This window comes from Vicugna pacos, chromosome 22 (genome assembly GCF_048564905.1).
Source record: "Vicugna pacos chromosome 22, VicPac4, whole genome shotgun sequence".
In the NCBI taxonomy this organism is placed as follows: Eukaryota; Metazoa; Chordata; class Mammalia; order Artiodactyla; family Camelidae; genus Vicugna; species Vicugna pacos.
In genome coordinates this window covers 23,315,061-23,337,347 of record NC_133008.1, presented here as the reverse complement: position 1 = coordinate 23,337,347, position 22,287 = coordinate 23,315,061, and the positions used below count along the sequence as shown (strand labels likewise).

Below are 22,287 nucleotides of genomic sequence, written 5' to 3'. Positions count from 1 at the left end.
GTGACCTCAGGCAACTCACTTCCTCTCTTTGAGCCTCGGTTTCCTTATTTGTACAAGATGATAATATCGGTTTCAGAATGTTCATAATGGGAGCCTTTGTTCAAAATGTTTCCTGAATGCCTACTGTGTGCTAGGTGCTAGAGAAGCCACGGGGAACTAAACAAACTTGGTTCCTGCCCTCCTGGAGTTCACAGTCCAGCGAAGGAGACAAATCCTGAATATGAGTGCAGGATATTTTTAGCTGGTGAGGAGTACTTGGAAGAGAAGAGACAGGTTGGAATAGAGGCTGCATTTTGAGCTGAAAAAATCCAGGAGAGCCTCCCTGAGGAGGTGGAATTTGTGACCTAAAGCATGAGAAGGAGCTGGTCATGGGACAAGTGTGCCAGGTAGAAGGAATAGTTGATGCAAAGGCAAGGGTGACCAGAAGCCATGGGGTGGGGTGGGTAGGACTGCCTTCATGGGCATGTGACCTTTGTGGTCACGCAGGACCCCATGCTCAGAAGGGCTCTGCACTGCACTTGATTTAATGCTCTGCTGTTGCTGTCTTGAATTTCTTGTTTTTTGGACAAGGGGCCCTGAATTTTCGTTTTGCACTGGGCCTCGAACATTCTATAACCTGTCCTGATGAAGCGAGCCTTCAGTAAGGGAGAAAAACCCTTCTCCTGGAGCTGGCTGTGTTCACACAGGTGCACACACCTTGGATATGCCCAGTCATTCATACCACACTCAGTCCACTCAGTGCACACACAGGTAGTCTCCCTGTGTGCTGCCATATCTTGGAGCCTTTACCACCTCACTGCATACTGGCCCCACTCCCAACTCCCTGCATTTTTTGCTGAAGGACTTGCTGAAATAGATGGGGTCCGCACTGCCCCTGCAACAAACAGCCCCAAAGTGCCAGCAAAATAACACCTCCCCGAAAGCAGCCCTCAGCCAATGAGTATGGAAGTTGGAGGATCAATATTCCAGCTCCCTTGCCCTTCGGGTGGGATGACTCTGAGGTGCATGCCTGATTCTATCCCCAAGAAGTCCTCAGTGGGATTGAGCGCCACGTGCCTCCCATAGCAACATGCCTGATAAAGCACCCTTTCTCAGCTGCCTTCTGTTCCCTGTGTCGTTTCCTTGTTCCCCAGCTGAGACGTTCTGGGATCACCACCCAAACTACTTGCACTGGGATTCTTGCCCCATGGGCTGCTTCTGGGCCAAGCTAAGATAGAAAGTGTGAATGCAGAAGATGCATGGACACAGATGTTCTTCCCATGGTCTCTCTTACTCTCTTTTACAATTAAAGTATAGTCAGTTACAATGTGTCAATTTCTGGTGTACAGAATAATGTTTCAGTCGTACATATACATATATATTCCTTTTCATATTCTTTTTTATTATAGGTTACTACAAGATATTGAATATAGTTCCCTCATTATACAGAAGAAATTTGTTTTTTATTTATTTTACATATAGTAGTTAATATTTCCAAATCTCCCATGGTCTCTTCATTGGAAGTCTGTGACTAGAGGGTCATTGGAGGTGGCTTCCTCTTGGATCTCCTGGAGGCCGTCCGGGTAGTTCTTGGTTTCACATTCTAAAAAAAGACAAGGGAGTGTGAGGTTTGGTGGGAGGTAGTGGGGCTGGGTCTGCCTTCTTCGTTATGGGACCCTGGGTGGATAAGAGGACAGGGGCCCAAAGTGAGGGAGTGGGTACATCTCCAACTGCAGGTCAGCTTAATGAAACAGAGAGGCAGTGGGAAGGTAGCACCACCAGATTGTACAGGGGTGCTTATAGAGGTGTTTTGATGATCAAGGTCAGGGGTTGGGTGGGGTCGTCAGGCTGAGATTGTGTTGACTGGGCCTAGATTGCTCCAGCATAAGAGTTGTCATCAGGAGTCAGGGAGGCTGGGACTGAGCAAACATCCTCAGGGCTGAGATGGTCTGGGCAGAGGACTATAACACAGGGTTAGTGGCTGGACAGAGGTTGAGCAGGCAAAGGGGTTTTCTGTAGAGGGTCACAGGCTGGGTCGTGTTGTGTGTACAGGGAGCCTTTGGGTAGCAGACAGGGGTGAGGGCAGGGTTGGGTGTCTGGGATGAGGTTGTGCAGGCAGAAGGGCAGAGTGGGTAGGCTATGTTTCGAGCAGAATGACTGAAGTCTGGGACTCGACTGCCTGAGTAGACGGGCTGCAAAGGAGTTCAGGGGCCTGGCCGAGGCTGTGGGCACAGGGTTACAGGAATGCATCAGGGTCTTGCCAAGGTTAGGCGGGCAGTCAGGGGTCAGGGGCCGCCCTGAGGCTTGTGTGGACAGATGAGCCGCAGGTCGAGGTAGTACAGGCATGGAGGCTCACCGTGTTGAAGTGTGGCCATGTACGCAGCAGGTTGAAAAGCGCTTCTCCAGGGCAGTCTGTGTGCACGAGCTGGCGGTGGCCGAGCATCATGTAGTCTGGCCGCAGGAGGCCAGCGCGCACAGCGCAGCGCGGGAGCTCGTCACGCACCACGCGCAGCGCGGAATCGGCCGGCAGCTCCGCGGTGTAGTTGCCTATTAAGGCCACGCCGAAGCCGCGGGAGTTGTAGCCGCGGGTGTGTGCACCCACCCAGTACCAGCCGCGGCCCTCATACACGTAGCCGTCTGAGCCCACCACGAAACTGCGGAGGCGAGAGGGAAGCTGGCGTCACTCCTGAGGGAGTGAGTGACGCGCTTGGCTCGCTCCGTGAGGGAGGCCCGGCTCCTCATTCGGCCTTCTACTCCAGTTTCCACACCTGTGCCAAGGGCGCCACCCCAAGTTCCGCGAGGTCGCACTGACTACCCCGTCCAGCCTTGTTCCACTCACTCTGCCACCAAATGCCACCCCAGAAACCGTCCCATTTCTCTGGATCTGCCCCTCAACATTGGCTATGTCCCTTTCTGTCCAGTCCTCTTCTCATTGTCTCAAGTTCAGCTCCTAACCAATTCAGAGCCCTTTTCCGTTTTAGTCATATTCCATCACTGCTCCGTCCCAGACCCAGCCCCTACCAAACTCCTGCTCCTCTCACAAGCCAGACTCCTTCCCAAGTTCCCACCCCGGGCTCAAGAGTCCCACTGTTCAGCTATTTCTGATCCCTTTGAAGGCCCCAGTTGTAGTCGAGGACACGCCCCCTCACCACCTTGGCTCCACCCAGCCCAAACCTCTCCCCCTTTTTGCCAGCTTTGCTCCTGCCCAAACCCGGCCCTCTGCGTCAGGCTCCGCCCACCAGGGCTCTACCCGCGCACCAACACATCTTCCCCGCTGCGAGCGCCCTGGAGGCGGGTTCCCACCTACCTGTAGCCGATATCGTCCCAGCCGCGCGTATCCTGGTGGAAGAGCTGCATAGAGCGCATGTTGGCGGCACAGCGCAGGAAGTCCGTGCAAGGTGGCGCGGGCACGTATGTGTGATGTACATACAAGAACGCGAGCGGCAGATGCAGCGGCGTCGGGCGGCCCCGATATGGCGCCGCGCCCCAGCGGCAACGCGGGAGGATGGCCGGGCACCCTGCGGGGAAGGAAGTCCAGGGCGTGGGTCAGCAAGCGTTTCTCTGCCTGCCTCCTGCTTCCGCAGTAGAGCGCACATAAGGACCATCCCTCCAGCTTCCTCCCAGATTTGGGGACAGTTCAATCTCAGGACGACACTGGCCCCCACTGGGATCTAACTTAACTGTATCCAACAGCATCCTAGTCCTGATGGCCTCCTAGCCAAAGCCCTTACTGCCGGCTCTGGAATCCACCAGTCCTAGATCCCCCTGACCTATCTGCACTAAGAACGTCGGTATCCGTGAGAAGGAGCATCACAGCGGGTGGGGACCCTTCTCACCTAGGAAGGCCTCAGTGAACTCCTTGGTAGCATGGGTGGCCACCTGCGCCAGCTGTTCTTGGTTCATTCCCTGCAGCTGAGGGTGTACTGGCTCCAGCCTCTGTAGCAGGATGAGGGCCCCCCATACCTGCTGGATCAGAGCAGGGGCCAAAGTCAGAGCAGCTCCGTTCTGCCGTCGGAAGTTGCTGCGAAGTCCTGGGTCTCCAGCTACCCCGGCTCCATAGTACTGGCTCAGCAGGTGACTGAGGGGTGGCCGGGGCTCTGGGGCCTGGCTCAAGTAGTCTCCGAGGAGGGCCCCATCCAGGGCACCATTGAGGAAGGCGGTGGTGAGGGGTGATGCCTCAGGGTCCAGGAGCGTGAAGGTCCGGGGAACAGAGAGCTGGTCCCAGCAGCCCTCAGTTCCCAATTCTGAATGGCTCTGAGTGTGGGGGCCCTGGAGGAAGTTCAGGCCCAAGTCTCTGGCCAGGGTGACCACAAGGAGGCTGTCTACGGTGGTCGGGGGGTTGGCTTTAGTATCTGGCGAGGAGGCTTGGTCAGGTCTAATATCGGGTGAGATATCTCCTACATCTAGATCTGCGGCTCTATCATTTGGAGACATGGCTCCAACATCTGCAAAAGTGGCATCGGGAGAGACACCCCTGAGTCCTGGGGAGGTGGCTCTTACATCAGGAACCATGGCTCCAATGTCTGGAAAGGTGGTTTCAGCATCTGGAGGGGTGGCTGTGCTGTCCAAGGGCAGGTTTACAACCCTGGGCCCCTGTAGCCCTGCCTCCAGCCCTGCCAGAAGGGGCTCCACAGCCACCGTTGAGCCATCGGGTGCCAGCACCACCCCGTATTCCTTCCCATTTTGCACACTGTGTCTGGCCACCTCCTCAATCAGGCCCTGAAGCTCTGGGCTCAGTGAAGGCAGATCCAGCTTGATGGTCTTGAGGGTCTGCCCCTCCAGCAGGAAGCGACGGAGGGGATTGTGGGAGCCTGAGTCCTGGGCTGACAACAGCCATGAAGAGGCAGTGTAGCTGGCCTCTGTGGCTGGTGCCTTCTGCTCGAGCTCAGCCAGGGCCTGGATGACGGAGTCCATGAGCAGGGGCATGGTTGCTGCAGGAGGAGGGATGGCGTTAGCCCAGCAGCCCAGCACCACCTGTTTCTGAGCACCCCCCCCCCCGCTGCTCCTACATCTGCTCAATGCCACCAGCCTCCACTGGACAACCTTGTGATGTTCTACCCCGTCCCCGTATAGGTGAGGAAACTGAGGCACAGACAATGGGTTAAGGAGTGTAGACTATCAGTGAGCACTGGGGAACCATGGCAGGTTCATGAGCAGGGGAGAGAGAAAGAGACATGGCCACGTTGGCATTGTAAGATTGCCTTGTGGAGAACATAGAACCTAGGATTGCTGGGCTTAGAGCTGGGTGTGTTGTTGAATAATAATTGACATTTATTAAACATTTACTATGTGCCAGGCACTATTCTAGGTGCCTTATATAACTGAATCTATTTAATCTTCACAAGGACCCTATGAGCATGAAGAGGTAAAATTACTCACCTAAGATCACACAGCTAGGAAGTGACAGAGGCACGATTTGAACACAGAAAGACTTAATCCTCACACTCTGCTGTCTTCTAGAATCCAGGTTCCTCTCCAGACAGCTCACACAGTAATCCCGCTGTAACTATTTTCTTCTCTTTGCCTAAAATGTCCCTTCCTGCTTCACCATCAAGTAAAATTCTTCTTCCTCCTGTCCTATGTCCCCTCTGGTTTTCATTCTTCTGTCCCCAGTTTCTTCCCCCCAACTCGTGCCCTCATCCTATGGGGCTGGGAGCATCCGTGTCCCCAGACTGAAGATTCATTGAGACTGAGTCCCCCTGGATCCAGTCTCACCCTGTACAGGGCTGGACGAAAAGGGACAGCAGTATACTTTTGCTGAAATGAGAGTCCTGGCCCCAGGCCTCTGCCTTCTAACCCACCTGTCCCTGGCTCCGGCTGCAGCAGCACTCCGTACAGGATCCAGAGGATACCCTGGACCACCATTGTGGACTTCCAGTGTCCAGGGGACATATCCAGTTGACCTCAGCGGAGACCTCGGCAGAGCTTGAAGGAGACAGGCATGGAGAACTGAGTAGTGCCTTTGGCTACTGTCAAAGTCCAGCAGTGAGTGACACGGCTGCCCCTTGGCCGGCTTGTGGACAGGAAGCAGTGGGGGTGTGGGTACAGAGTGCCCTGGCTCAATGTCATCTGGGTCTCAGGGGCTCCCCCATCCTATCCCGTCCCTCCCAGGCTGAGGTCAAGGGTCAGTAAGCCAAGCCCATTCTAAGGGTGGCCTGAAAACCAGGTAGTTCAGACTCTAGCAAACTCTGTCTACTCCCCAAGAGAAGTAGACTGAGGCCAATCCGGCAAGTCCTACCCCTTCCCTACAGTGATAGTTGTGCAGCTGCTGCTGGCCACCAGGGGGGACTCTCAGTTGCCTGCCCAACTGGTAAGACTAGCTGTGTTGGGAGTGGAAAGAGGAGAGGCCTGAAGTCGGCTCTGCCTCCTGCCTTCTTTGCTGCCAGCACGTCAGCCTCAGGGAGGGGAAAGTTGCAGAGACCAAGACCAAGAGTTGTTTTTGCTGAAGTCTGCTCTGAGCATAGGGGGACCTGGAAGTGTCACCTCTCATCCCGTTCCAGCTCCGGATCCCCAGCCACCAGAGGTAGCTGAGAGCAGGGATTGGGCCGGGGCATTCGGGACGTGGGCTTTGCCCCCAGCACTGACTTCTAGGCTCACCTGGCTTGGCAGTGGCGGGGGGGGGGTCCTCCCTCTTCCTCTGGTGTCCGTGGCCAAGTCTTGCTGAAGAGAGCCCTCCTCCCCTTTATCCAGTGTCAGGTGGGATGGGCTCAACGTGGCTGGTGTTGCCGTGTAAATGGCTTCGCTGTGGGCCTCCCATCTCGAAACTCGCCCGGGGAGTTTCCAGGAGACCCACCAGATGGGGCATTCAACACAGGGCGGGCCCTGGGAGGGCCTGGGAATGCCCAGGCTGAGCCAGGCCTGGGATTCCCCAGGGACCCTGCTCAGTTATTGATTGTTTTCTTTCTGGGCACCCAGCATAGCCCAGCAAAGATCTGGGCACACCTGGGGGCTCAGGGGGTCGGGTGCTGAGGGAGGGAGCGAATAGAGGCTACTCCCCAGGAGATTCCGAGGAAATCTCCAGTTTCTGAGGATATGGGGACGGGAGCTCTGCCTGGAAGAACCACGTGGAGGATGTGGGCTGTGCGTTCTGCTCACCCGGGGAAGGAATGAAGTGAGGAAAGTGAGGGCATAAAATTTAAGGCAGTGCTGAAAATCTCAGTCATCAAGATAAATCATATTTTAATGCAATGTTTTAAAGACTAAAACACATACAAAAAATATGTGCTTGTTAAAAAGTGCTAACCCTCAAAAAATAGAAAAAAATTCAGGTTGAACAAAATTTTAGCATTTTAGTAAAGATAGGATCAGCGACAGTGCTTGCTGAGACACTTTGGAGCCAGAGGTAGAAGGAAAAATCAGGAATTCTGATCCTATCTTTGTGCCTCACTTGCTTGATCTTTGTCCAGGCCTGGCATCCACCAGAGGGGAGCCCCCAGGATAGGGTGGGGTGACTGTCACGTGAGATCCCCCGTCTAATGTCCACTTGATCTGGGAATGACCTTGATATAGCATCATGGACCCTGGATTTTTCCCTCAGATTCTCCCACTGATTGTGGATGTGGGGGACCCTTGCAGTTTTATTTAATAACCCATTTATGCCCATTCTATGCTGCAGGAGGGTGAGCTCAGAGAGGTTAAGTAACTTGCTTAAGATCATATAGCTAGAATCTGGAGAGGGCTGCCAGCCCAGTGCATGTTTTCACCCTCCTGTCACTAGGTCAGTGTCAGAGTAATTATGACCCTTCACATTGGGGAAAAGTTTGTGGACCGACTACAAAGCAGCTACACACCCAGTAATTCTTGGGCCAGCCAGATGCCTTGATAGCCTTTTAAAGCTTGAATTTGGTGGTAGGAGGTGGGTTGTGTTGGAGCCAAAGACATGTTAGGGCCAGTCAGCATTTCCCGTAAAGTCTATCTGGGATTTGGGGTCTTCTGGGGTAGGACCTTTCCTCCAGGAAGCCTCCCTGATTACCCCCATGGCTCCCCACTTTCCCTATCCTGGCTCCCTAGCTCGGGATTCCTCCCTTTGACCCAGATCTATCTATATAAGGCCTCCATTTTCTCTGGTTCCATCTCCCCCAGAGTAAGAGATACTGAATTCCCTTGGGGTGCCCAGAAATGCCCCCCATAGTCCAGGGACTAGGTGGGTAGCAGGGAGGGACTGCTGAGTGCACAAAAGATCTGATTAAGAATGTGGGGTCAGCTTGAGGTCAGGCTCTGAAACACACACATGCAGGTACCCACACATCAAGGCACCTGGTCTGGGCTGGGCCTGGGAGAGGCAGCACAGAGGCTAGGATTGCCATGATGAGTCATCCACCACTCCTGCTTCCTTCCCACCTCATGAGGCCCACCTGCCAGGGTTGGTCAAGGTCTCTCCAGGCTGCAGACAGATCAGGGGTCTTATGAGAGTACCCAGGGCCTGGGAACATCTCTAATGGAGGTAGTATGGACACAGACAGTCAAAGCCCTAGGCTCTGGATCAGAAGTGAGGCTGGGATCAAAGCCAGAGGCCAGAGGAAAAGGAACTTGGGGCAGGCCTGGACTGGGGGCCCAGATCAGAGTTAATAACATTCACTTTGGTAACAGTAATGATAATAATGAGGACCCTGATAATAATAATAAAAACTTTTGTGGGCGGGGTTCTGAGATAAGATTATATATGTTCATATTTTTTTTTTATTCAGCTCTGGGTTTACTTAAGAGATATTCTAAAGCAGGAGTTGGGGGGGGGGATATAGCTCAGCAGTAGAGCACAAGCTTAGCGTGCACAAGGTCCTAGGTTCAATCCCCAGTATCTCGGTTAAAAAAATAAAAGTTAATAAATAAATAAAGCTAATTACCTCCCTCCCCCACAAACTAAACCACAGTGCCCCTGTTTCTGTAAACAATGTTTAAAAAATTTTTTTCCAAGGTGAAATTCATCTAATATAAAATGACCCATTTAAAAGTGCATGATTCTGTGGCATTTAGTATATTTACGATGTCGTACAACTGTCACCTATATCTAATCTAGTTCCAAAATTTTCATCACCCCAATATAAAACCCTGTACCCATTTAGCAGTCACTTCCCATCATCTAATAGCCCTTGACAGTCGCCAATCTGTCTTTGTGGATTTACCTATTCTGGATATTTCATATAAATGGAATCATACAATATGTGACTTTTTGTGTTCAGCTTTTGTTTCTCATTGAGCATAGTGTTTTTAAGGTTCACCCACGTTGTAACATGAGTCAGGTACTTTTAAAAAAATTTTTAAAAATTGTTTTTGTAGGAGGAGGTAATTAGATTTATTTGTTTTCATTTGATTTATTTATTTAATGGAGGTACTGGGGATTGAACCTAGGACCTCGTACATGCTAAGCACGCACTCTGCCACTGAGCTCTACCCACTCCTTGCCGGGTCAGTTGCTTTTTATTATGAACCATTCCTTTTTATGGCTAAATACTATTCCATTGGATGGTTGTAGCACAATTTGTCTATGTAAAATGAAGGTTTATTGGAATACATCTTCTCTCACTTGTTACATATTGTCTGAGTGTTTTCATTCTATAATGGCAGAGTTGAGTCATTGTGGTGGAGACCATCTGTGCTGCAATGTTGAAAATATTTACTGTGTGGTCCTCCACCCCCAGGTTTATGGAGATATAATTGACTTACCACATTGTGTAAGTTTAAAGTGTGTCATGTGATGATTTGATACATGTATATGTTGCAAAATGATTACCACAGTAAGGTTAGTTAACACATCCATCACTTCACCTCACATAGTTACCTTTTCTTGTGAGTGATAAGAACTCTTAAGATCTCTCAGCAACTTTCAAGTATACAGAACTGCTGACTACAGTCACCATGCTGCACAGCAGATTCTTAGAACTTACTTATCTTATAACTAGAAGTCTGTACCCTTTGACAAGTATCTACCCATTTCCCCCACCTCTAGCCTTTGGCAACTACCATTCTACTCTCTGTTTCTATGAATTCATTTTTTTCTTTTTAGATGCCACATATCAGCGAGACATTACAGTATTTGTCTTTCTCTCTCTGACCTACTTTACTTAGCATAATGCCCTCAACTTCCATTCATGTTGTTGCAAATGGCAAGACTTCCTTATTTTTTATGACCGAATTGTGTATATATATTTATATATGTTTATTGTGCATATGTACACATATTTGATATATATATTATATACACATATATAATATATGCACATATATTGTATATACATGTATTATATATGTATTGTATAATATATATAGTATGTGTATTGTATATGTATATATATTTCACATGTTCTTTATCCATTGAGCGGTACTTAGGTTGTTTCCCTGTCTTGGCTAGTGTAATTAATGCTGCAATAAACATGGGGTGTGGATAAATTTTGGGGTATTGATTTCCTTTCATTTGGATTCATGTGGCCTTTTAATAGAGTTTGCTGACCCCTGCTGAACCAGCCCACCTGGATTCATATTCTTACTCTGTTGCTTACTAACTAGATAAAGTGGCTTAATCTCTAGCCCTCATTTTGCACATCTCTAAAATGGGAGAATAGTAACAACCTCATTATTATGAGTTAAACAAGGAGATACGTACAGAGTGCTTAGGACCAGGCCAGCATGTGGAGAGCATTCAGTGAGCAGAGAGATTTCTGCTGATCTGCACACCTTACCCAGCTTTGCCAGCAGAGGTTCAGCCCACAGGATAATCCATAATGGACAGACTGCCACATCCTGGATGAGTCCAGACTCACAGTCATGTATTATTTTTGTATCTGGGGCACTCCTCCAAGCTAAGGCTTCCCTATTGGCCCCGGCCCCTCAGCAATCAGGGGGGCCTTAGGGCTGGGCTTCAAGACAGTCTGAAATCACAGCCAAATCATTAAATCTGGAATAGGCCAGCCCCCAAAATTGGTTGGACCTCTTTCGCCAAAGGGAAAGTCAACTCCTGGTGTGAGCAATCGACCTCACAGCCTCCAGCTGGTGCTATTTCTACCCTCCTCAGCAGGCAGAAGTTGACTTCAGTTGCAACTTGCTGAGAGAAGAGAGGTGAGATTTAATTTCGCAACACCTGGAACTGGAGAGGAGGGAGTTTTGTAACTGAGGACACTGGATATTGTAGTGAAATTGCGAGCTCAGCCCTCGGTGGTATGCTAGAGGCCAAGAATGAGTGGGAGGTAAATGAGACCAGATGTTGGCACTTCCTGGGAAATATTTACAGAGCGCTGTGGGCTCCTAGCTCTCAGTACCCTGCTTTGAGAGAATGACACAGGGAAAAGGGCTCTTAACATTCTTTTTTTCTAAATAGAAAATTTCAAACAGTAAAAGTAGAGGGCATTGTATAATGAACCCCCATGAATATCTATCATCCAGTTGACACATGTCAACTCATGAGCCATCTTAATTCTTTTATAACTTCCACCCACATGTTATCTGCCTTTGATGATCATTGCCTAGATCCATTAATTCATTAGCAGCTACAACAGAGTGATATTGATATGATTCCTTCTTCATTTATTAGCCAGGATACTGTTGGAAAGAAAAACATCCTCTTATCTACCATTTGGTTATCCAGTGGTACCATCCACATGAAAAAGGCAAAATAAATGCTGGATTCTTTGCCTTTCTTAGTTTTCAAAATAATTACTAGGCTCCTCCCATCCTCCAAAGGTAAATAATGAGATTTTCCCTGTATATTTATGAACCTACGGATTTAAATTATTGAAATGTGTCAAATATGGTTGCATATACTGTAGTTTTTATTATTAATGATAATCAAATTATTATTCCTTCTTTGGCCAGTGGGAGCCTCTTTGACTCCTGAGATTTTTTTTAAACTTTATTACATTTTTTGGGGGAAGGTAACTAGGTTTCCTTATTTACTTATTTAAACAATTTTAGAACATTTATTTTATTTTTTGGGAGGGTAATTAGTTTTGTTTATTTGTTGTTTGTTTGTTTAATGGAGGTACTGGGGATTGAACCCAGGATCTCGTGCATGCTAAGCAGTCGCTGTATCGCTCCCTAACCCCTGAGTTTTTTTTTTTTTTTTTTTGACTGGGCTCTTAGGTAGCTTTCTTGCTTTACTGTGTAACAAGATAGTCCCAGGGACATCTTGTGCATTTCCTTGCGCAAGCCTGGGGCCATTTCTCCAAGTGGCCCTTGTTCCTTTTGATCGAAAAGTGGTCCTTAACAGACCACAATCAAGGGTGATCATGGCTAGTGGGTTAATTGTTATCTCTAGGTCTTTTCATTGGATAGAAATAGGAAATCCCCACTATTTTGTTTTAAAGTAAAATACATCATGGATTTATACTGATACTTCCAATTCATATTTGGGATTACATGACTTTTACTTAGCCTGATAAATCTTATACCTATAAATCTTTTCCCCAGCAAGGAAAATTCAAATTCTCAGTGACACTGACATTTCCTTTGTTCCACAATACGCACACGTCAGTCTCAGAAAAAACATAAAACAGTATTTTAAACAATATGATTACTGAAAAAAGTTTAAGTTTTTTTGGTTTTTTTTTTCTTTTGTCCTTTGGGTATATCCCATTGGGAATGTGTCATCAAATTACTGTCCCAAAATGTCGCTTGAGATAATTTCACTTTGTACAGTTATATCCCTAACCTGGAGCATTTGATTTTTAGGGAATTTTGGGGGGGGTGATGGAAAGTTGATTTTCTTTTTAAAAGCAACAACACCTTGTGGTAAGATTATTCATTTTAATCGTGCAATGAGAAACAATATGTGATTAGAAAACATCTCAAATAACTGGGTTTATATTTTTGTAATTATTATTATTAACCTGTTACTATTATTGCCATTATTATTGCAAAATTGGCCTCATTTTTCCACCCCCCCACTTAAAAATATCTCTGAAATCTTGTATTATGATAAATGCAACTTAAGCTAACTGGGTCATTCCAATGAGTACCATTGTCCAGTTCAGTGGCGTTAAGCACATCCGCATTCCGGTACAACCATCACCACCATCCATCTCTAGAACTTTTTCATCTTCCTCAACTGAAATTCTGTCCTGAATAAACACTAACTCTCCACCCACCACCCCCAGCCCCCGACAACCACCATTGCATTTCCTTTCTCTATGAATTTGACTACTGTAGGGACCTCATGTAAGTGGGATCATATAAGATTTGTCTTTTGTAACCAGCTTATTTCACTTAGCACATGTCTGAGGTTTATCCCTCTTGTAACATAAACCACAGTTTCCTTCTTTTTCAGGGCTGAATGACAATCCATTGTATGACTATATCACATTCTGCTTATCCACTCATCTGCTGATGGACATTTGGGATGTTTTCACTCACGACGATTATGAATTGTTCTGCTATGAACATGTGTGTACAAACATCTATTTAAGTTCCTGCTTTTACTTCTTTTGGGAATATATCCAGAAATAGAATTACAGAATCATGTGGTAATCGTGGGTGTATTTTTCTGAGGAGCCTCCATACTGTTTTCTACAGTGGCTGCACCATTTTACATTCCCACCAACAGTGCACAGGGCTCCAAGTTCTCCACATCCTCATTAACACTTAGTATTTTCTTTTTTAATGATAGCTATCCTAATGCCTGTGAAGTGAGGGAATTATTTTTTCAATTTAATATCACTTTAGAATTACGTAAGATACTTAAATGGTTCCAAAATCAAATCTATAAAATAAGGTATAAATAGAGACATCTAGCTTCTATTCCTGTACCTCCATCATGCTTTTTTTCCTTCCACCTCAAATAAGAACGTACATTTTTATGGTGTATTTTACATGAATATAAATATAAATATAAATATATATATATATATATATATATATATATATATTCCATTTAACACTGCTTCCTGGAGATCTTTCCATCCTGGTACACAGAATTCTTTCCCATTCCTTTTTACAGCTACATAGTACTCCATCATGTAGTGGTGCCACGGTTTGTTCAACCATTCCCTACTGATGGACAAATGGGTTATGTCCAATCTCTTGACATTTTAAATGGTGCTGCTATGAAAAGCCTTGTTCATTCATCTTTTCTTATTTTTGCAAAAAAACCATTGGGATATATCCCCTCTAAGTGGATAAATGCATATATTTTGCCAGGTATTACTAATTTCTCCTCCTCAGGGCTCCTATCACTTTGCATTCCCACCACTAAAGTATATGAGCATGTAAAATACAAGCTTTTTCATTTAACCCGATGGACTCCTATACATACGTCAAAACCCATCCTCCAAATCCAGGAAGATTTCATTTCTACTCAAGCTTTCTCCTCTTGCCTTTCTCAGCTCCAACCTGACACCGAGAGGTTGGAAGTGTCTGTGTCAAACTCCATACTCTTCCGATTGGGAGCTTCTGGGAGTGCTGGCTCCAGGGCTGAGTCTTCTTGGGGCATTCAGTACAGGATTGGGCACAGAGAGGTGACAATAACAGAAGGTTTTCTGCCTGAACAAAGGAAAGCCCCTTAGCTCTGAGCCTCCCTGGCTGGGTTCTCTTTGGCCAGAGGAAAAGAACCAGGTCAAGCTGGCCACTCTCCTGGGTTCTTGTCTGCCCTCCTGTTGAGCCACCTGTGCTCCAAAGGTGGTGACGTCACTGTGGGTGTCCATCACCTGCATGGCTCCCAGGCAGAGGCTTGAAATCTGCTTGAGGTCAGAGAACCCCAGGTCCAATTCAAGCTTTCCCCTCCCTGGGTAGAACATCTCTTCTCTCTGTGCTTTGATTAAAAAATTCTTTTTAATTGACATATAGTTGGTTTATAATGTTGTTTAATTTCTGGTGCACAGCATAGTGATTCAGTTATATATATATATATATATATATATATATATATATATATATATATATATATATATATTCCTTTTCACATTCTTTTTCATTATAGGCTATTACAAGGTATTGAAAAAAAATAGTCCCCTGTGCTGTATAGTGGGACTTTGCTGTGTATCTAGTTTATATATAGTAATTAGTATCTGCAAATCCCAAACTCCCAAATTATCCCTCCACCCCCACTTCCCCCCCTGGTAACCACAAGTTTGTCTTCTATATCTGTGAGTCTGTTTCTGTTTTTTAAATAAGTTCATTTGTCTCATTTTTTTAGATTCCACATGTAAATGATATCATATGGTAATTTTCTTCCTCTTTATGGTTTACTTCACTTAGTATGACAATCTCCAGGTCCATCCATGTTGCTGCAAATGCTGTGCCTTGATTTTTCCATCTCTAAAATGGGAATAATCATGTTATCTATCTCATGACTGTGTCAAAGGAATGGGTGATATGAAATCACATCAACTTGCTTCCCACCACTTATTTATTTGTTATGTATTTATGATTGAGGTAAAAATCATGTACCGTAAAATCATTTTAAAGCAAACAATTTGGTAGCATTTAGTACATTCATGGTATTGTGCAACCGTCACCTCTATCTAGTTCCAAAACATTTTCATCACCCAAGATGGAAACCTCATATCAATTAAGTAATCACTCTGTGTTTTCTCTGCCCCTACCAGCTTCTGGCAACCACCAATCTGCTTCCTGTCTCTAAGAATTACCTATTATGGACATTTCATATAAATTGAATCATACATCATGTGACCTTCTGTGTCTGGCTCCTTTCACTCAGCATATTGTTTTTGCGGTTCATCCACGCTGTAGCGTGTGTCAGGGCTTCATTCCTTTTAATGGGTGAATAATATTCCATTCTGTAGATATTTGACATTCTGTTTATCCAATCATCATTTGATGGGCATTTGGGTTACTGTGAATAGTGCTGTCATGAACACACATGTACATGTATTGGCTTGAGTACAATTTTCAATTCTTTTGGGTCTATGTCTAGGAGTGGAATTGCTGGGTCACGAGGTTAACTCTATGTTTAACTTTTTGAGGAACTGCCAAACCCTACAATTTATTTTCACACACTGTATGTCTCTGATGCCTCCCAAAGCCAGTGAAGAGAGAATTCTAAGTCCCCATTTTGCAGCCAAGGAAACTGAGATTGGGAGAGCTGGTGCCACACCATCCTGAGGCTAATGACCATTAGAATAACTCCTATCTGCTTAGTGACCACTGAGTGCCAGACATTTGCTAAGGAGGGTCTTAGGATGGGGCACCCATAGCCTCAGCACCCCTGGAATCTGACAGATCTAGGTTTAAATCCCATTGGGCAAGTTATACTTGGAAGCTCCATCTCTCTATAATCTGAGTCCCTGCTTTAATGTGGAGAATGAATGTGGTAATGTAGGCAGAGGACAGAGCCTGTATTAAGACTTTGATTTACAGATGCATCAAACCAAAAAGTAGTCCATCCAGGTGCAAAGGGATGAAGTAACTTACCAAAAGTCACATAGCAATGGGTGGCTAGATCCACGCTATAAGCATTTTTGTTTCCTGAAGCTTAACCCCTCTGGAAGCTAGGAAGGTGAGATCCCTAAGGCAGGTGCTCTGGTGGTGGTGGGGGGAGGGGTTTGCTGCTGTATGGCTTTGTTCTTTGGGGAACTGACCTTTGACAACACAGAATCTTGCTGAATCAGCCTGAGGTGGCCTGTGGCATGGACAACAACTAGTTCCCTGGCGGAGGTCACCTTTGCCCCAAACTGCTCACTCCCTCTTTCTGTTCTACAGTTAATATCAGCACAGCAGGAGGCAGGGTGACTTCCGGTGCCCCAAACAGGGGTGGGCCAGGCACTTCCTTGCCTCTCAGCATTGGCCCCTGCTGGTCCCTCTGCCCTGAGGCACCCATCCACCTTCCCTCTCATTTCTGCCTTGCACACACTAGAATCTTAACAATTGGCTTCTTCCCCCAACTCTGATCTCCTCTCCTACTGGGTTCCCCACTCCAGCCCACTGGCCTCTTGCTCCTTGAGGATGCCACCCTCATTCAGCCCCAGAGCCTTTGCACTTGCTGTTCACTTTGCCTGGAATGTTTTTTTTCTCGTCTTCCTATCATACAGGGATCACTCAAACATCACTTCCTCCCAGAGGCCTAGATCTGACCACCTTCCCTAAATTAGGTTCCCAGCCCTTCCCTGTGAGCTCATCCTATTTACTAAGGTCCTTACCAGACATTGTCTTATTCGTTTGTTTATTTACTGCTGCCTCTTTGACTGGATGGAAACTCCAGGAGGGCAGGGACTTGTCCTTCTCAGTGCTGCATCCCCAGGACTGAGACCAGTGCTTGGCACGCAGCATTCAAATGTTCAATGAATATTTGTCAACTGAATGGCTACTGGGCTTCTTATTATAAATATGAATTTTCTTTCCTCCTAGATTGGATCATGAAGATGAAGGCTTTTTTCATGCCTGGCATCCAAGTCCCAGAAATCCTCTCAGATGGGCCATAGAAATTAAAATTCTGGCTCTGTTTCCACCACCAGGCTGTGTGATCTTGGGCAAGTCACTGGCCCTCTGTGGGCTTCCAATTTGTTAAACAAAGTCCTTCACCTCCTTCCCCCACCTCCTTTTCCCCCCCAAAATCTGGTGGAATCTGTAGCTCCCATTCTCCCTTGAAAAAGTGAACTAATAATTTGGCACATGCTTTTAAGGGATTTAATGATTCCCCCAAAGTCCAATTCTGGACTCCTTCTCCAGATAATCAGCATTAAAACTGATTTGTTCACAGACTCAGTTGGTCAGCAGCTATTCAAATGGCACCAATAGTCTGTGCCCACCTCAGGTTGGGAGACTCTGAGGCCCCCAAAAGAAGTTCCCAGCTCTGGGTTCTGTTGTCCCCACACGGGGCAATTGCAACCAGATACTCTCAGCGCCATATGGTCATGACTGGGCCACTAGGAGAGCCTAGATTGGGAACTTGGGTAAAGCATGGGAAAGGATCATAGAAAAACTTCTGGAGGAGGGGCTGCTGCAGCTGGGCTTTGAAGGATGAATAGGAGTTGGTCTGGCAGGAAAGTGTGGTCTGCCTCCAGCAGAGGCAATGGCTTTAGGGGATTTGAGGGAGGGAGGAGAAATAATAATAACACACATTTATGCAACATATTCCTGAAGAGAGTCCACTTTCCAATTGGAGCCTTGGGACCACACTAAGAGGGGAGGAGGATAACTGCCCTCCTTTTACAGTTCGGAAGAATGAGGCAGAGAGATGCTAAGAAGAGCACTCCAGGCCACTAAGCTGGTAATTGGCAGAACCAGGTCTACTAGGGGCTTTTCCTAAAAGGGGCATTCTTATTGACTTAGAGATAAGAAGGTTGTTTCTGATAGGCTGAGGTGGGGAGGGGGGCCAAGCCTGATTAGCTGAGGGACTGGAAGGTGGAAGTAATTGGTTAGGTGCAAAGACAGAACAAGTCTGATTGGCTGGGAAGTAGGAGATGGGAGTCTGATTGGCTGAGGATTCCATGAGTAGTTTAGCTAAGGAACAGGAGGGTGGAGTCTAGTCTGAGAAGCAGGAAAGTGTCAGATTGGCTGAAGGGGGGAGGGCAGAGTCTGATTGGCTGCGGGTTAGGAGTGACCAAGGGGGAAGAGAGCAGAGTCTAATTGGATAAGACACGGGATTGGAGGTTCATGGGCTGAGGGATAGGAGTGCATTTAATTGGCTGAGGTATAGGAAGATAGAGTCTGATTGGCTTACACGAGAACAGAATGAAATATCCTTGATGTCAGCAGTGTCATTCACCATGTACTTCACAAATCCTGTGTCCCTGGGCCCTAGTACAGGGAGGTGGAGATTAATCCTCCCCGCACTATGGGGAAATGGAGATGGGTGCGTGTGGAGGATGCGAGGGGGCTGAGTCACTCTAGGCAGAGGTGAGAAAGATCATCTTGTTCCCTACCACTCATTGCACCTTCTCCAGGGTGACTGGATTACTAGGATTCTGCCTAGGCGGGAGAGGAGTCACCGCACTGCCTCCAGAGGGTGAGGTCCTTGCACCTTGGTCCTCTGAACTCCCCACACTCCCCAGCAGCGCCCCCATTTCTAGGGTAACACGGTCTCCACCTCTCTAGTTTCTGAGGACCAGGGCCTCTCCTCCCTCCACCTACGCCAAAGCATCTCCACCTGGGTCTTTATCGCTATGGTCTTCCTCCTCCCTGGGAAGTGCTCTCCCTTTCATCCACCCCTCTCTGTCTGAAACATACAGCCTGCTAACACTGAGTCGAGAAGCAACAGACAAGTTGAGACAATCACTAGAAGTGAAATTGAATTTGCAATAAAAAATTCCCAGCAAACAAAAGTCTAAGACCAGACGGCTTCACAGGGGACTTCCACCAAACATATAAAGAACGAATACCTGTCATTCTCAAACTATTCCAAACAATTGCAGCAGAGGGAACAGTCCCAAACTCCTTCTATGCGGCCACCATCGTCCTGATACCAAAACCAGACAAAGACACTGCAAAAAAGAAAATTATAGGCCAATATTTTTTATGATATAGATGCAAAAATCTGCAACAAAATATTAACAAACTGAATTCAATAATACATAAAAATGATCATACATCATGATCAAGTTGGATTTACTCTAGGGTCACAAAGATGGTTCAGCCTGTGTAAATCAATCAGTGTGGTGCACCACGTTAACAAAAGGAAAGATAAACATCACATGATCATCTCAGTAGATGCAGAAAAAGCATTTGACTAAATTCAACATGTATTCATGATAAAAACATCAAAGTGGGCATAGAGGGAACATATCTCTACATAATAAAGGCTGTTTACGACAAACCCACAGCTAACATAACACTTAATGATGGAAGCGGAAAGCCTTCACGTTAAATTCGGGAAGAAGACAAGAATGCCCTCTCTCACTGCTTCTATTTAACATAGTATTGGAAGTCCTAGCCATGGCAATCAGACAAGAAAAAGAAATAAAATGTATCCAAATTGAAAGGCAAGAGGTAAAATCGTCACTATTTACAGATATGATACTTCATAGAGAGAACCCTAAAGTCTCCACCCCCCAAATTTTAGAACTAATGAATCAATTCAGTAGGTTACAGGGTTCAAGACTAATATACAGAAATCTAGTGTGTTTCCATACACTAATAATAAAATATCAGAAAGAGAAAGTGAAAAAGAATCCTATTTAAAATTGCATCAGAAAAGCCCCCAAAACCTAGGAATAAACTTAACCAAGGAGGGGAAAGACCTATGCTGTGAAAACTATAAAACATTGATGAAGGAAACTGAATTTTTCATGATTCATAGAAATGGAAGATTATCCCATACTCTTGGATTGGAAGGATTAGTATTGCTAAAATGGCCATACTACCCAAAGTAATCTACAGATTTAATGCGATCCTTACCAAGTTACCCAGAACATTTTTCACAGAACTAGAACAAATCACCCTAAAATATATATGGAACCACAAAAGACCCAGAATTGCCAAAGCCATCCTGAGCAAAAAGAACAAAGCTGGAGATATAACCCTCCCAGACTTCAGCCTCTATTACAAAGCTACAGTAATCAAACTGTGGTATTGGCACAAAAACAGACACTGAGATCAACGAATCAACTGAACAGAATAGAGAGCCTAGAAATAGACTACACACCTGTGGTCAATTAATCTAGGATGAAGGAGGCCAGAATAGACACTGGAGAAAAGACCGTCTCTTCAACCAGTGGTGCTGGGAATGCTGGTCAGTCTTATGTAAAACAATGGGATTAGAACATTCCCTTACACCATACACCAAAACAAACAAACACCAACCCAAAACAACAAAAAAACACCTCAAAGTGCTGTAAAGACCTAAATGTAAGACCTGAAACCATAGAAACCTTTTTTCTTATTCTCCATTGAAAATTCCAGAATGTGGCCCAGGCCAAAACCTTTGATGACACTGGTGACTTCTCTCCTTCTCTCACATCATATCTGATCTGTCAGCATATCCTGCCAGCTGCCCCTTTAGTTGACCATTAAAACTGCAGCCAGAAGCCAGTTAAAAGGTAAGTCAGGCCTCATCCTCCTCTGCTCAGAACCCCCCATGGCTTCTACCTTTCTCAGGGTAAAAACCTAAGTTCTTCCAGCGACCCATCAGGACTTGCACAATCTACACTGTAACCTCCCAGCGCTCTTTTCCTCCAGTTCTCCCTCTCACTCACTCTGCTCCAGCCTCCCTGGTCTCTTGGCTGTTCCGCAAGGTGCAGTCCAGTCTCAGGCCCTTTCCCTCTGCCTGGAACACGCTTCCTTCACATTATCTACCTCTCTCTCTTCTGCTCTCTTCTCAAATGTCACCTCTTCAGAGAAGCCTTCCTCATTTCCTTAACTTGCTAGATTTTTTCTCCTAGGAAACATGTATCACATAGCATAGTCTCTTAAATTATGTTTCTAGTCACATGCTTTATATAGTATCCAGAGAGCAGGAATGTGTTCTGTTTTGTTCACTGTAGAGCAACCCTTGGTACTCTTTGGCAACTTGATGTCTGTTGAATGAACACGTGCTCTCTGCCAGCTGGGGCAGGGGAAAAGGCAGGGAATGAAAAAAGACCTTATTTACCTTCCCACATGGAGCTCACATCCCTGTCCAGGGGGAGACAGTGGCTCAACAAATCATTCCAAGAGTAATTTTGCTGTGACTGAGGACACCCAGGGACTGTGGCTGCCTTGAGTATGGTCTTAAACTGAGGTCAGAAGCTGGGGAAGCCCTCTGAGAAAATGGCCTCTGAACTGAGGCCTGAAGGTTAAGTAGGAGTTAATTGAGACAGCGAGGGGGAACAGAATTTTAGGCAGGAGGAACAGTATGTGCAAAGGCTTTGAGGTGGGAGAGATGGCCTTGGTGGGTTTGGCAAAAATGGCTGGTTTGTAGACTGTGAGCAAGAAGAGTGGTGAGTGATGAGTTGGAAAGGGCCGTTTGCCCCTCCATCCACCCCACACTCCTGAACTACTCTCATCTTTGCTTCAAATCTCAATTGGTCTCTTTTCTACCCTTCTACCCACTATTTTGTCTCCTGGGAGGCTGACTTGTATGGACCACTCAATAGGCCTTTTGCTTTGTGGCTTGCAGTTGGGTTCAACCAATAGGGAGCCACAGCAGGTATAGGAGGGAGGGAGGAGAGAGAGGTAAGTGTATTAATACCTCATCTCCTTTCCTGTGTGGTCCATACAGGCTGGCTGTGTCTCTCGACCAAGTGTTCACAGCTCCTGCCAGACAGTCCTCTCCACATAGTCCTATCTGGTCCAAGTTCTGATAACTGCTTATCCCCTTTGCCGTAGGTCCCAGCTCCTGGGGTGGTAATAGTTCCTGGCTGTCACTAGGTCCTGGGGTGCTGCACTATCCCTTTGAAAACAATGCTTTTATTAACCTCTTTTCAAATTACCCCATTTGAGTGCTCTGTT

General features: G+C 46.4%; 2 protein-coding genes across 4 annotated transcripts in view; one reads left to right on the top strand and one right to left on the bottom strand.

Annotated features, from left to right (window-relative positions):
• Positions 1 to 1,373: 1,373 nt before the first annotated feature.
• On the bottom strand, positions 1,374 to 6,804 carry PGLYRP2 (peptidoglycan recognition protein 2). Of its 2 annotated transcripts, XM_031689487.2 has the most exons (6): positions 6,577 to 6,804; positions 5,781 to 5,904; positions 3,816 to 4,910; positions 3,287 to 3,497; positions 2,336 to 2,633; positions 1,374 to 1,582 (listed from the first exon to the last, which is right to left on the bottom strand). In XM_031689487.2, the coding sequence occupies exons 2-6, from the start codon at positions 5,869 to 5,871 to the stop codon at positions 1,511 to 1,513; spliced, it is 1,767 nt and encodes a 588-aa protein (XP_031545347.2). In that variant the 5' UTR covers positions 5,872 to 5,904; positions 6,577 to 6,804; the 3' UTR covers positions 1,374 to 1,510. The 2 variants fall into 2 exon arrangements, with proteins under 2 accessions (XP_031545347.2, XP_006218399.3); XM_006218337.4 differs by lacking the exon at positions 6,577 to 6,804 and having other exon boundaries at positions 5,781 to 6,066.
• Positions 6,378 to 22,287, top strand: part of CYP4F22 (cytochrome P450 family 4 subfamily F member 22) — a 49,861-nt gene continuing 33,951 nt past the window's right edge. Inside the window, exon 1 of one of the 2 annotated variants that reach the window (XM_072947474.1) lies at positions 6,378 to 6,502. The gene's annotated coding sequence lies outside the window, so the exon portion shown is untranslated. The remainder of the gene's footprint in view (positions 6,503 to 22,287) is intronic. The other variant, XM_072947472.1, reaches the window with a different exon arrangement.